The sequence below is a fragment of the Etheostoma spectabile genome, chromosome 5, assembly GCF_008692095.1.
Source record: "Etheostoma spectabile isolate EspeVRDwgs_2016 chromosome 5, UIUC_Espe_1.0, whole genome shotgun sequence".
Lineage (NCBI taxonomy): Eukaryota > Metazoa > Chordata > Actinopteri > Perciformes > Percidae > Etheostoma > Etheostoma spectabile.
In genome coordinates this window covers 13387951-13402442 of record NC_045737.1, presented here as the reverse complement: position 1 = coordinate 13402442, position 14492 = coordinate 13387951, and the positions used below count along the sequence as shown (strand labels likewise).

The 14492-nt window shown below is 39.8% G+C and overlaps 1 protein-coding gene across 3 annotated transcripts in view; it reads right to left on the bottom strand.

Annotated features, from left to right (window-relative positions):
• Positions 1-14492, bottom strand: part of LOC116689165 (spermatid perinuclear RNA-binding protein) — an 88229-nt gene that overhangs the window by 36600 nt on the left and 37137 nt on the right. For 2 of the 3 annotated variants that reach the window (XM_032515581.1, XM_032515583.1), the window contains exons 2-4: positions 10219-10349; positions 2374-2603; positions 640-805 (exon numbers count right to left, since the gene is read on the bottom strand). In XM_032515581.1, the coding sequence (XP_032371472.1) occupies positions 640-805; positions 2374-2603; positions 10219-10221 (399 nt within the window). In that variant the 5' untranslated portion in view covers positions 10222-10349. Of the gene's footprint in view, positions 1-639; positions 806-2373; positions 2604-10218; positions 10368-14492 lie in introns of all 3 variants that reach the window. The other variant, XM_032515582.1, reaches the window with a different exon arrangement.

The window sequence follows — 14492 nt, the reverse complement described above, 5'->3', positions numbered from 1 at the left end:
GTGTGTGTGTGTGTGTGTGTGTGTGTGTGTGTGTGTGTGTGTGTTTAGACCAATTCAGTTTTGTTTTTTGTTAGAATTTCAAATCATTTTAAAGCATGTTTGTAGATGCCTTGTTGTCCTGTGCATATCTGATGGAATATACATAGTTCTGATGGAAATATATATTTTTACAGAGAATGCAAAAGTACAGGGACATGTATCAATAAAATGTTATATATGTAGTGACAATCTGCATGACAATATGATCTCAGAGCTTTCAACAGCATCTCACAGGATCATTTGTTCCCATATTACCAATCAAAAAATATACCTAAGTATCACTATTCAAATTAAACCTAATATAGTGTCTATACTGTCTACGTGTACCATTTGTATTGTGATTACTATAATTATTATTATTATCCTTATCATGTCCTGCTTCATGCCAGGCTGTCAGCATGTCTCCAATGTCTCCAGTCAAACTCTTGTACTTTTATCACACATAAAGAACCTTCTGGTTGTTCTCTGTGGACGTTTCCACTGAACCTCGGATCACAAAGATGCCTCCTAAAAAGCTTCCCCCACCCCAAGGTTGCTTCATGGCTCTTTCTGGATGTGCTAAACACTGCAGAGCAGAGCTGGAGGTGGGGCAGAGCGTACCTGGATCTGCAGGGGGAGGTTGGCGCTGATGGTGTACAGCAGCAGTTTGGTGGGTTTCTCCCTGCACATCAACACCAGCTCCAGGTCCATGTCTCCTTTGATCAGCAGGCCTTTGGCCACCAGGCCGACACGTGTCACCCCGCACAGCGCCGGCGTGCCATCCGGCCTGAGGGCAGAGGGACGACAGCTGGCGTCAGATTCTCTAACACAAGAACATGAGCCAACACTTAAAAAAATATTCTGCACTATTTGCAGTTATTTATTTATTACTCTGTACATGTTACTGTGTCCTGTGCAATTTTTCATTCCATATTCATCTGTGTGTGTGTATATGCATATTCTCCCTGCCTGTAAATAAAAGTGTTATTACTCTCTTCTTATTGTTTCTATTTCCTCTTTTATTCTTTGGGTATGTTTGTTATTTGTTGTGCTATATTAAGCTGCTGTGACAATTGAAATTCCCCATTTTGGGCTCAATGTCAAAGTCTAGCTTATCTTATCTTATTTTCTAACAGACAAAGTGACAGCTTACAACACACAAATACAGGCTGAAATCCTCTGATCTCGGTGGCTACGAGCTGATTGTGTTTTTAAATTTACAAATATGTCATTGCAACCATTAAAGGAAGAGTTAACGTTCCAAGTCTTGATAGAAGATTCATAATCCACATGAACAATGGAAAAAAAACAAGTTTCAAGTTTCTGTAATCATGTCTTCTTTCCATAGTGGCCATGAAGTGATTCCTTTCTAACGCATTCTTATTCGCTGTAAGACATTTTGAAAGTTCAACATATCATTTATATATTATAGCTTATTATATGCAGAAGTAATGTCAGACTACCAAGAAGGTATCTGTCCCAAGATTTTGCATGCAAACCATATGCTTTGTTATAAATGAACACGCTCATCTTTATAAACTAGAAAAATGACTGTAGCTTGACCAGCTGCGACTGTAAAATGCCTCCAACATGTTAATAAATCAATAATAAAGAGCCAGTAATGAGATAAACAGAAGATTATATATATGAGTACTTTTACTTTAAAACATTTAATCAATATTTCTGGACTTCTGCCTGAGTAAAGTTTGGGTATTTTCACACTTTGGTGTTACTATTTTTACTTAACTAAAGTATCCGAGGACTTCTCTGATGTGACCAATCACAGCTACACAGATGCTGTGGTTGGAGTTTAAAGAAACATTTTTTTTGTGTTTTCTGGACATTAATCTTTGTAATAGCATTGCTGCCTTGACCTACTCCTACGTATCAACAACACAAATATATTTTTCTGTCCTGGATGTGATTTATTTGTATGAATCAGCTCGCCGCTGTAACTCCACAGAGATGCTTTGTTTCATACAGAACCTCTGTGTGCGTGTTTAGGCCACTAGGCAAATGTTGAGAATTTATGACTGTTTGTCGAGCTTGTTTAATCCTCACATGTTCCCCTCCCGATGAAGATACACAGCAGAACACAGGTTTATGGAGGAAAGTGATCTGGCACTGTGCTGAGGAAACAGCTGAATATACAAAAAATAAAACTGGAAGGAGCAATAAATTCACTTCATTTTACGCTCTGAGAACACGCCCACTTAGCAGCCCAATGCAGAACTGACCTGTAAGAAGAAAATATAGCACTATAATCAAAGCAGAGAGGTTCTCGGGGGCCGTATGAACGGTAATTGGGTCACACTGAAACAACCGTAAAATAAGAGCACATTCAGCGGGACATACTTCGTCTCAGCAGAGTCTTCTTCCGCCTTATTGTCCCCAGCCACGGTATCGGTGGAGGTCTTCCCTGAGGATGTGTTTAGGCCATCCATCCAATCAGAGACTTTCTTGAGGGCTCCCTCCACGGTGGACACCAGCGTCTGGACCGCCTCCAGCTCCTCCGGCGCAGGATAGATGCTGGCGTGCTTGGCCATGACATGGCGGTCGTCGTTTGCAAACGATCTGAACGACCTCTGGGTTCAGACGAGGGAAAAGAGAGACATTATCATTTCTTATGTCAGGCATGTTTTCATTGTTGCTGATGTTCATGTGCAGTATGAATCACACAGAGCGAGCAGGTGGAGGTTCAGAGCAGGGATAGGGCTGCACAACATGAGGAAAAAATGGGATAACGTTGTTGAAAATTGTAAATAAATGAACAGATATTAAAGTGTAGTGTAAAAACACAGTAAACAAGTTACCACATTGGTCCGAATATAAGACAACCCTGATTATAAGACTGACTTTTAGGCTTTTCGCTGGCTATATCATTTGTCATTTGTAGACGTTACATTGAATATAAAAGGCACCACAAAAAAACATTTTTAAGTGCAGTTTTTTTACTGATATTTTCTTTCAACAAACACAAAAAAATCTTTGACTGTCTTTTGCGGTATGTCACGTGTGTATTGTGCCAGTTGATATAGCAGTAAAAAACAAAACAAAAACAAAACGATATCAGAATCAGCTTTATGAGGACACATAAGAGGAATTTTGCTTTGGATCGTATTGCTCACAATGTGATACTCATACAAAACAAACAAAATATACACACTGTATACAGAAACAGTACACACAGGTTGAGAGAATAGTGCAATGAAGAGTGCAAAGTATGCAGGAGTAAATTATAATCATGAAAATGATGATTATTTATACGTTAGCATAGTGCAAAACCTGCTGGAATAAATAGTATTATGTTATTTTATATTAAGTAATAATATTAAGTATATTATTACTATATATATAGTATTCATATATTATATTAAATAATTAATATAAGTAATAATATTAAGTATTATATAACAATATGAACAGTATGAACAGCTCTAAAATGATGAATAAATAATAAGTGGAACCAGCAAACAGACAGTGTTGCTGGGTTATTGCACAGGAATTGGACCTGGCACTGTGAGTAAGAAGTCAGCTGTTCAGAGTGTTTGCTTGTTAGGGGAGAAAAAAATAAATAAATTATACTTCATAGCACGCAATATTTTCCGTAGCATTACTGTATTTGTACACAGGTGCAAAGTATCGATCTTTTGTTAAATACAGCATGTGTTGATCAGTTTGTCTGCTTGACAAACAAAATTGCAATAGATTGCAGAATATCCCAGAATATGTTTAAAAATCACAATAATATTGTATCGTGACATAAGTATCGTGATGATATTGTATCGGGAGGGGTCTGGGGATTCTCACCACTATGGCTTGTGGAAAGAAACTGTTCCTGAGTCTGTTGGTTATGGCGTACAGTGCTCTGTAGTAGACCTGAACGATTCATCATTATAAAATCACAATCTCGATTCACCCTGTTCACGATTAATTTTTTTAAATTGCTTTGATGTAATTGTTTTTTTACATGACATTGGTTCTCATTTAATTTTACGAGTCAAATGCATCACAAACGCTACTACTTTCTTCAGTGAGTTTTAAACAGACTGTATAAAAAGGGTTTTTAAGCACTCCCGAGCACTGCAATACTCAAAGAAATCGTGGCAGAGAATTGTGATATTAATTCTATTCAAAAAAATCGTGATTTGTATTTTTCCTCGAATCGTGCAGGCATACTCTGTAGCGCCTACCAGAGGGGAGAAGCTGGAACAGGTTGTGTAGCCTCAGTTCAGAGTGAAGCTCAAGGACGTTTCAAAGAAGAAAAATGTCCACTGATCAACCTCAATGGACTTCTACAGGATTGAAACCTGTGACCTTTGCAAGTGGTGACCTTTGAGATGGTCCATCTGCCTCATCAGTATCCTTAATCAGCATAAATGTCAGAGGGAATGTTGTTGACTGTTGTCAGTGAGCATGTACTGACTTAATAAGTTAAAAGAGTCTGATGTTTTTCATCTCAAAACCCCCATCTGTTAAGTATATTATTTCTCTATAATATCAAACATCAGTTAGTTAGAAAAACATTCCGTTAATAGATTTATTGGCGCTTACCACATCTGCTTTACTAGGATCAGAGTGGATTGAGAGTGCAACTCAAGCAAACAACCCAACAACCGTCATCAGATTTCTTCTCTCATTCTTGAACCCCATGCAACATCTGTGGGATGAACTGGAACGCCGACACTAAGCAAGACCTGATCCCCTAACATCAGTGTTTGACCTCACCAATGCCCTAATGGCTATATGGGGAGAAAATCCCTGGAGCTTGATTATAAAATTTGGTGAAAAACCTGACATGTTCAATCACATACGGGCGATATAATCAGGTTTCCACATACGTTTGGCCATATAGGTAGGGTAATTGCCAATTTCCTCCATGCTTGATGTTTAACTGTCAAAGGATATTTCAGCTGCTTTTTATCTGCTGTAAAGCAGCTCACTCAGCTGTTTTAAAAGGCCATCCATACTGAATGATGAGAAAAGTGGTTTGAGGGTTAGAAGAAGGATTATCATCATCATCATCATGATTCAGCGAAGCAATGCTGGCACTGGGACGAAATCTAGAGCAAATCGAGACCAAAATAAAAGTCTGTAAACTTGAACACACTGTTTTTGATTCAACGCCTGGTGTTGGTGTTGTTTTCCCTCAACTTCCTCCGAAACGCAGGAGCTCATTCTCGGTGTCAGAGAGGCTCCTCACAGTCTGCAAGATAACAGCAACACCTGAAGCGCCCGGTGCTGCTGCCAATCTCTGCGTGGCCTAGATACAGCCGCCGTTACTTAACGTTAACATTTATGACATATACTTAGAGGGATAGAGCCCATCTCTGTGAGAGAGGGTGGGAGGAGGCTGATGTGCAAAATTAACTGGCTGCTCCTTTGTACAAGCCCGAGTGCGTCCGCCCGTCGACGGAGCATCACACCAGGTTTTCAGTCCAGGGTCAAACTGCTATCACTCTCAATCATCCTGTCCTCTTCAACTCCTATCCTCTCTTTTTCCCCTGTTTCCTCTCTGCCCCCGCAGCGTGTAAGCACACCCTCATTACGGTGAGTTATTTATGATGCTGCTTTAATAATTCATGGCCACGGCTCTCGGGGGCTTGTGCGGGAGTTGCGAGGTTCATTTATCACGACCTAGCTAATCTCTCGCTGAACTGCCGAGGGCATTTGACGCTGTGTAGTGGCAAGTGTGGGCAGCGTCAACAACCATAACACACAAGCACCCGCGCACACACACACACACAAACATGAACAAGATCTAAATGAAAGATAAAGACTTTTACGGCCTCAACACGGATTTTGGATCCCGGCCCGGCATCAGCCTCGTTTCTTTTATTTGTTACGTACGAGACAGATGGGCGTTCAGGCTCGCGCCACAATTACAGGAAAATGACATTCACTACGTTAATTAATTGCATTGCAGGGTTTGTCGTCGGATGCCATTTACTTCAATTTGACACACACATCAAAAAAAAAATATATTCCTAATATACCACAGTATACATGTTTAACCTTTGGGTTTTCTTCCCGTCGACCATGTTGTCCCCCTGGTTCAGTCTGTTTTGCCAGTTTATAAAGCATCAAGTACGCATTATCACCAAATTCTGTGTTACATCTTCTTAGCCAACATCTTTCCAACCTATTATTACTAGTTTTACACTTATGTTTTTAATATATGGTCAAAGAAAGTTGTTTACATACAATGATACCTGATTTTGGAGTTAAAAAAAGGCTGACATTATGAAATGTTTTGACTATCAGTTAAGATTAGAGGACCATCTGTTGATGGGTTATCACAGACTGGTCTAAGACAAAGTTTAGTCAGGGTACTGTCTATTTTGCCTATTTATAGAGCATAAAATATAATATATTACCCATTTCTATTCTACACCTTCTAGATAACTTCAGTCCAACTCATTGCCACTAGTTTTACACATATCTTTAGAATATATGGTGAATAAACTTAATTTACATGGAATTATACCTAATTTGGGAAAAAAAAAGCACAAAATATGAATTATTTCCATTATAGTTAAGACCAGATGAATCTATGTTTATGGATAATCCCTGACTGCTATATGTTAGTCACTTCTGGACCTCCCGACAAAAAGACAATTTTGACAAATTCCCCAATGTGTTTCAGAGACTTTGACCATTAGGAGCACAGAGTGCTCTTTCACACACAGCTGTCAACATGGCCGAATGAAAGAGGAATGACGCTGTTGGCACAGCAGCTTTTTTTCCATTTTTAAAAAGCTTTTCCGAACACAACACAGCCAATATCAAACCCACCACTTCTGATGCCCCTGTTTGTTTACATTCATGTTCACCTCATTCCCTATGAGTCACAGCAAGAATGTAAACTCAGTTATAAGTTAAGTTTTACTTTTTATTGATCCCCATTGGGGAAATTACATTTTTTTTTAATTTCTGGAACACACTATACACAGGCCTGAAATACACACTGATGCTCAGGTCCTTGTGGGTTTGTTCTTATAAGCATTATCCCATTGTCCACTCTTAATGTGGAGATATCTCTCAGCTGGAGGTCTTTTAGATGGGTTGCATCTAGTTTAAAAAAAAAATTTCAATTCTGATGTAACAACCAACTAATCTGACTGACCTGAAGTTGAAACTCCAGCAAAACTTGGGAGTACAAGAACAACTTTACAGCTATACAAATGCATTTTAAGCTTGTGACATTCATCAGGGACGTCAAAACAACGTTACCATTGGTTACGGCTTATCAATGAGTTGTATGACAACCTGAAACTGAATCACAAATGTTGCTGGAGTTTTACAGACGTGCTCAAATTTGTTGGTACCCCTCCACAAAAAACGAAGAATGCACAATTTTCTCTGAAATAACATGAAACGGCAAAAGTAATGGCATCCACCATTATTTATTCCATATTTAATAGAAATCAGACTTTGCTTTTGATTTTTATTCAACATAATATTGTAAATAAGAAAACAAATGAAAATGGCATGGACAAAAATGAGGGACCGCTAACCTAATATTTTGTTGCACAACCTTAGAGGCAATCACTGCAATCAAACGTTTTTCTGTAGCTCTCATGAGACTTCGCACCTGTTAACAGGTAGTTTGGCCCACTCTTCCTGAGCAAACTGCTCCAGCTGTCTCAGGTTTGGGTGCCTTCTCCGACTGCAAGTTTCAGGTCTTTCCATAGATGTTCGATAGGATTCAAATCGGCTCATAGAAGGCCACTTCAGAATAGTCCAGTTTTGTTCCTATCCATTCTTGGGTGCTTTAGCTGTGTGTTTTGGGTATTATCCTGTTGGAGGACCCATGACCTGCGACTGAGACAGAGCTTTCTGACACTGGGCAGTACGTTTCGCTCCAGAATGCCTTGATAGTTCTTGAGATTTCATTGTGCCCTGCACAGATTCAGGCACCCTGTGCCAGGCGCAGCAAAGCAGCCCCAAAACATAACCGAGCCTCCTCCATGTTTCACTGTAGGTATGTGTTTCTTTTCTTTGAAAGCTTCATTTTTTCGTCTGTGAACATAGAGTGATGTGACTTGCCAAAAAGCTCCAGTTTTGACTCATCTGTCCAAAGGACATTCTCCCAGAAGGATTGTGGCTTGTCAATATGCATTTTAGCAAATTCCAGTTGGCTTTTTTATGTTTTTCTTTCAAAAGTGGAGTCTCCTGGGTCTTCTTCCATGGAGCCCACTTTCGCTCAAAAAGCGACGGATGGTGCGATCAGAAACTGACGTACCTTCACTTGGAGTTCAGCTTGTATCTCTTGGCAGTTATCCTGGTTCTTTTTCTACCATTCGCACTATCTTCTGTTCAATCTGGGTCGATTTTCCTCTTGCGGCCACCCCAGGGAGGTGGCTACAGTTCCATGGACCTTAAACTTCTTAATAATATTTGCAATGTTGTCACAGGAACATCAAGCTGCTTGGAGATGGTCTTGTAGCCTTTACCTTTACCATGCTTGTCTATTATTTTCTTTCTGATCTCCTCAGACAACTCTCTCCTTTGCTTTCTCTGGTCCATGTTCAGTGTGGTGCACACAATGATACCAAACAGCACAGTGACTACTTTTCTCCATTTAAATAGGCTGAATGACTGATTACAAGATTGGAGACATGTGTGATACTAATTAAAGAAACTAATTAGTTTGAAATATCACTATAATCCAATTATTTATTATCTTTTCCAAGGGGTACCAACAAATGTGTCCAGGCCATTTTAGAATATCTTTGTAGAATAAGCAATAATTCATCTCTTTTCACAGCTTCTTTACTTTATCCTATGACATACCAAAGGCATGCAAGTATACATGATAAAATAGCTTTTAATTTCATCACTTTTCAGGAGGAATGAAGCATTATTTCAATGAGCTGTAAGGGTACCAACAAATTTGAGCACGTCTGTACATCTTCAGATTTGTCCTTCCTCTGTGCACCTTGGAAGAGGTGACAATAAAGCAGAAATCTCTGCTCTGCTTCTAACCTTTGTGGATTTTCAGATGTAGTGAGCGAGCAAACACAAAATTGTAGGTCCAGAGTTTTTTGTTGAATCTATCAGTGTTAAAAGGACCATTACAGACACTCATCACCAGGGCCACAAAGAATTTTCCACAGATTAAATGAAACTCAAGACTGTTAACGCATCTCCATCACAAGCAGAAAAATCCATAGATTCTGTTTGGGCTTGCTCATCACACATGAAAACAACGGAGGAAACCAAACGTTCTTTCCCAAGGTTTTATATAAAAAAAAAAAATCACAGGCAGAATACTCATCAGTACCTAACAACAGAGAAATCTACATCAAGGGTCCTTTCATAATAATTTGTGTGGCGCAGGTGCATTTAGAGCGTGTACGAATCCACTTTCGCTAGTTTAACAACGGAAAAAAGGGTTTGCGCGCCGGGCGCATGGTTGAAAAGGGTTGTACTTAAGTGTCTTAATTAATCATAGGTGTGTTTTGGGCTTAAACCAACCGACCAACCAACCAACCAACCGACCAACCAACCAACCAACCGTCCCTGTGTGTGTAACAAGCATTGTGTGCCCTCAGTATGCACGAGCCAAGGCGCATTGGACTAATTGAAATAACAGTGAAATGCTGCGACTTTAGACCAGGTTTTTGTTGATCAATGGCACGATCGCTGTCTGCTGCTTCAGGATAGCAGTACGCCAGGCAGGCATGGAAATGAACTTTTTTGGGTGGCTGCCACTGTGGCTGGTGGATTCCAAATTCTACCAAACACTCAACTTTTTTTACCAGCCACATTCGGTTGTTAACCGGCAATTGTATAACTTCGACCCAGGATAAATAAATGTTGCATGGTCTACAGGAAGACAACACGAGGGTTAAACTATCACAGACACTTGCGTCGGACCTTGCGTTGCACTGCACTGGGTGCAAGATAGGGCCCCAAGTGTTTCAACAAGGCAAAAAAGTGTTACAGCACATTTCATGTTATCCTGCAGCATGAAACAGTCCAATATGTCTACAATTCATTATTTTGTCTGAAAGATAATCAAAATCTTAAGCTGCCGGTAAACTCCAAACTAAATCAACGCAGGGCTTACTGTTTCTACAGTTAGGGAAGCCTGAACAACCGAAAGAAAAAAGAAAATACCAGAAAATGATTAGAGTCTATAAATGACTATGAAACACGCACATACAAAAACTAAAAAATGAACAGGAGGCTTACCATGTCCAGGCAGTGGGGGGTGGGGGGTCGTGGGAGGGGTCTAGGTGAGGACCAGGGTCCCGTCACTCGGCCTCTTCATGCAGTCAAAAAGTCTCAGGGCAGTCGGCCTCGTTCAGTTCGTTCGAGTCTCTCTGTGAGAGGAGAAAAACCTACATTCAGTAAATGTCTCTCCTATACATACACATTCACGCCCTTGTACATTTGTTGCCTTGGTGATACAGCTTTAATCTTTGTATTTGTATTTGTTGCTGATAATGTGGGTGATCCCCGATTTAAAGCTCATTCTAAGCTGCTCTGAATAAGCATCAGCTAAATGCTTAAAATGCGAGGCCGCAATACCAAAGCTAAAAACATAATCCTAAAAGTCAGATTTGCAACCATTGTGCTTCGTATTTCACAACTAGAAATCCCAAGCATTTTGACATATTTTCTCAACAATTGCAACAGATAAAAAACACTAGACATGAAAAACAAAACAGCTTTCAGAAATATTACATTTAGGCTTAGGCCGGCTTCATCAGAGGGAAGCTGCTCATGATTTTCTTTCTTTCTTTCTTTCTTTCTTTCTTTCTTTCTATTCTGTGAAAACCTTCCTGCAACAGCAGATCCACACTGACACTCCTCTATCCAGAAATAAAAAAGGTATGGCCAAAAGTATATGAACACCTGAAAATCCGCCCGATGTGTGTTTTAATATGTCAAATCCAGGGTTTTTGCTGGCTCAGAATGGGCTTTTTTTTTGGGGGGGGGGACTACACACGGCAGTAAGCATGATCAGTCCACGTACAATAAAGGCAATGAGTCTGTGTTACCTAATTTGACAGAAATCTATGCATTTGGGTGCCTGGATGGCTCAGTTGGTAGAACGGGCGCCCATATGTGGAGGTTTGCTCCTTGACGCAGCGGGCCCGGGTTCAACTCCGACCTGCGGCCTTTTGCTACATGTCATTCCCTCTCTCTTTCTCTCCCCTTTCATGTCTTCAGCTGTCCTATACAAATAAAGGCTTAAAAATGGCGAAAAAACTCTCTTAAAAAAAGTCTATGCATTTACCTGTTAATATAAAAAAATGATATTATTATATAAATAAATCACCGGGAGAGTCCGGTATACAGCCCGACTCGGGAGCTAAAACTGAGATTAGAGCTCATATTCAAGTTTATGTTTGATAAGTTTCTGTTTTTATTTCTTTTTTTCTGTCACCTGCATCATTTCATAACAGCTGACAGTGGATTTACATTTTACAAAGCTGTGCCGGGTCCAAAAAAACAGAAGAAAAAACAACAATCCCAGGGCAAACTTTCGTCTCTCTGATTTGTTCTGTTTTGTCGTCTCTAACTACTTCTTCACTTACACCGTCACTGTGTAGGTGGCACGGTAACTGGCCACTGAAACAAGGTCATTATAGCGTTTCAAGCGGGCTCTAACTCAAACAAAACTAAGCCACACAGCCAACGGATGGGACAAAGCGCTCCACAAAATAAACAAAATAATGCATACTTCTTGCGACATTTTCAACATATTGCGATAACGATATTGAGTCGATATATCTTGCACCCCTAGTTTTCAGTTTGTTCATCTTACAGAGTTAATCCTGATTATCTGAGCATACTACTGGATTTAGACTAAAATTATCATTTGACCCATCCTGTACAGGCCATTTATTTAAACTATAAAAACTGTCCTTCTGCCTCTTGTATACTTGTATACTTGTATACAGTACATGTCGTTGTATTTTAGGGGCTCTGCAACCATGTGTCATCCCATCGCAGTGTGAGTCCTTCTGCTCATGTTCTTCTGTGATGAGTTAATGGTTTTACTGAACAGATGCTACATGTTTAATATGGGACAAGTTGCTTCTGTTCTCAGTTGGTGGAACAGGCGCACATACATAGAGGTTTATTCCTTGTTGCAGCGGCCCTTGGCCCCATGTCATTCCCCCTCTCTCTCACCACGTTCATGTCTAAAAGCCTGAAATGCCCCGAAAACAAAACTTAAAAAAAGTCACTTATCCTGATTAAAAATCAACAACCAGCCTTCAACAATAACCAGTCTTAAGTGTTTATTTTTTCACCAACCACTTTGATTCCAATGCCACTGTGAAATTGTTTTAACATGATCTGACCACAGACACGCCCACGCCAACACATTAATTAAATTACGCTGAGGCTCTTTGCGCTACTGAATGCATTAGATGAAGCAGCTTTGCCCACGCGGTCAAAGGATAATGAGATGCGAGCCCGGGCCTGTGGCGTAACCATGTGGTGGTGGTGGTGGTGGTGGTGGTGGTGGAGGAGACAGGCCGAGCGGAGCAGTGCTGATTTATAACTTCCTGGGGGAATCGCCGGGGTTGAGCTGAGCGTCAATTAGATTCCCCGTCACCCTGACCTCGTTTTCAATGACAGTGCTCACTGCTGCAGCTCTGCTTTTACTCACTGCAAGTCTGGGATCATGTTAAGCATCCAGTAGAAGAAACTAGGTGTAGGAGCCACATGTTCCTTAGGTATTTTTGTTTATGGTCTCATTTTTATTATTCATTGATTATTGTATTATGTACGGATATTTTATGTGCTGGGAAGGTTCAGAGGGGTTTGGGCGATATAGATATATATATATATAAAAATTATCGATATATGAGGCTAGATACCGTCTTAAATTTGGGATATTGTAATATACTGATATGACACGTGTTTTCTTTTCCTGGTGTTAAAGGCTACATTACAGTCAAGTGAATCATTTTCTGTCTGTTCCAGCTGTTCTTTAATTTGCCTTTACCCACTTAGTCATTGTATCCACATTCCTGACTATTATTTATTAAAAATCTCATTGTGTTAATATTTTGGAAAAGCACCAATTGTCAACCCCACAATATCGATATTGTGGTATTAGGTCAAACATTTTGTGATATTTAATTTGCTCCACATGGCCCAGCTCTAGAACAAACACACCGTGGCATGAAAAGAAAAGACTCAAGTACATCAACATTTGGACAGTTTAAAGAGAAATATCTGAAGAAAAGGATGTAGATCAAAATGGCTCAGCACTGACTGGGCCAGCTGCTGAGATTTCTGCCTTTCAAAAGCACCGGTATGCCGCTTCTACCCGGTGTTGGAACAAAAACTCCTCACACAGCGCAACTTCAAAGCATTTACAACTGCTCAATAATGGAGGACGTTGCTACGTGAGAGAGACCTGGGACACACCACACACACGCATCCATGAATGCCAACAAGCCTTATTCTCGCCCCGGCAACAGGGAGAGAGAATAGACCGAGCTGTGGTTGTGCCACAGTGTTTGGTTTGGTGAAACCTCACCTCTTCACAGCTCTGCTGCATCTCTGGAGTGATCTCGGGTGAAAAAAATGGGACTTAATTGGCTGCTAATGACAGGCTGCAGAAGAAGAGGAAGGTAATGGATGACGGATTACTTTACTTACTTGACAAAATAATTCAGAAATTCAATATTCAAAATGTGCACTCACTGCTACCGGATCTTTAGAGATTAACTGCATTGTAGGCAGATGTAACAATGCTACCATTACAGTGGTCAAGGATTTCACTTATAAAAACAATACTTGCCAAAGTAAATGTGTAGAATGTTACAGGATCTCTTCAAATATCCAGGGAGTGCAAATACACAATGACTTCTTGGTTCATTGATGTTGTTTTCCCTGTGCAAGTAGGGCTGGAGCGATGTGATGATAAAGCTTGTCAAAACGGCATAAAAATGTCCATCGTATCTATTTTTCTATTGTTTCTGACGCAATGTCAGAAAACCAGCGGCTGAACTGCATTATGAGAATATTTATGTAATTTGGGTGACGGCTTAATGTTCTGATCCTTGAATATTTTACTAAAATGAGATAATACCCAGTTCCTTTGTCAATGTTTAATTCACACAGTAATGCACAAAATAGGCTTTACCATGGAGTTATTTCATGTAGACTATTTATTTATGGAATTACCTGAATACATGCTACATCGTTATTGAGATATGAAATTACCTATATAAGTAATTTCATATCTCAATAACGATGTACTATTCAGGTAATTCCATAAATAAATAGTCTTTATTATATATAGTCTTTATTATATATATATATATATATATATATATATATATGGATAGAAGATTTTAGCAATATACCACATATGTGGAAGACAGCTAAAACATCTGTGCATCCCTCAACTACAGCACTTGAACAAAAACTTAAACCAGAAGGGCACTCTGAGAGTGCAGACCCTATCTCACAATGTTACCGTTCAGACTTGGGGG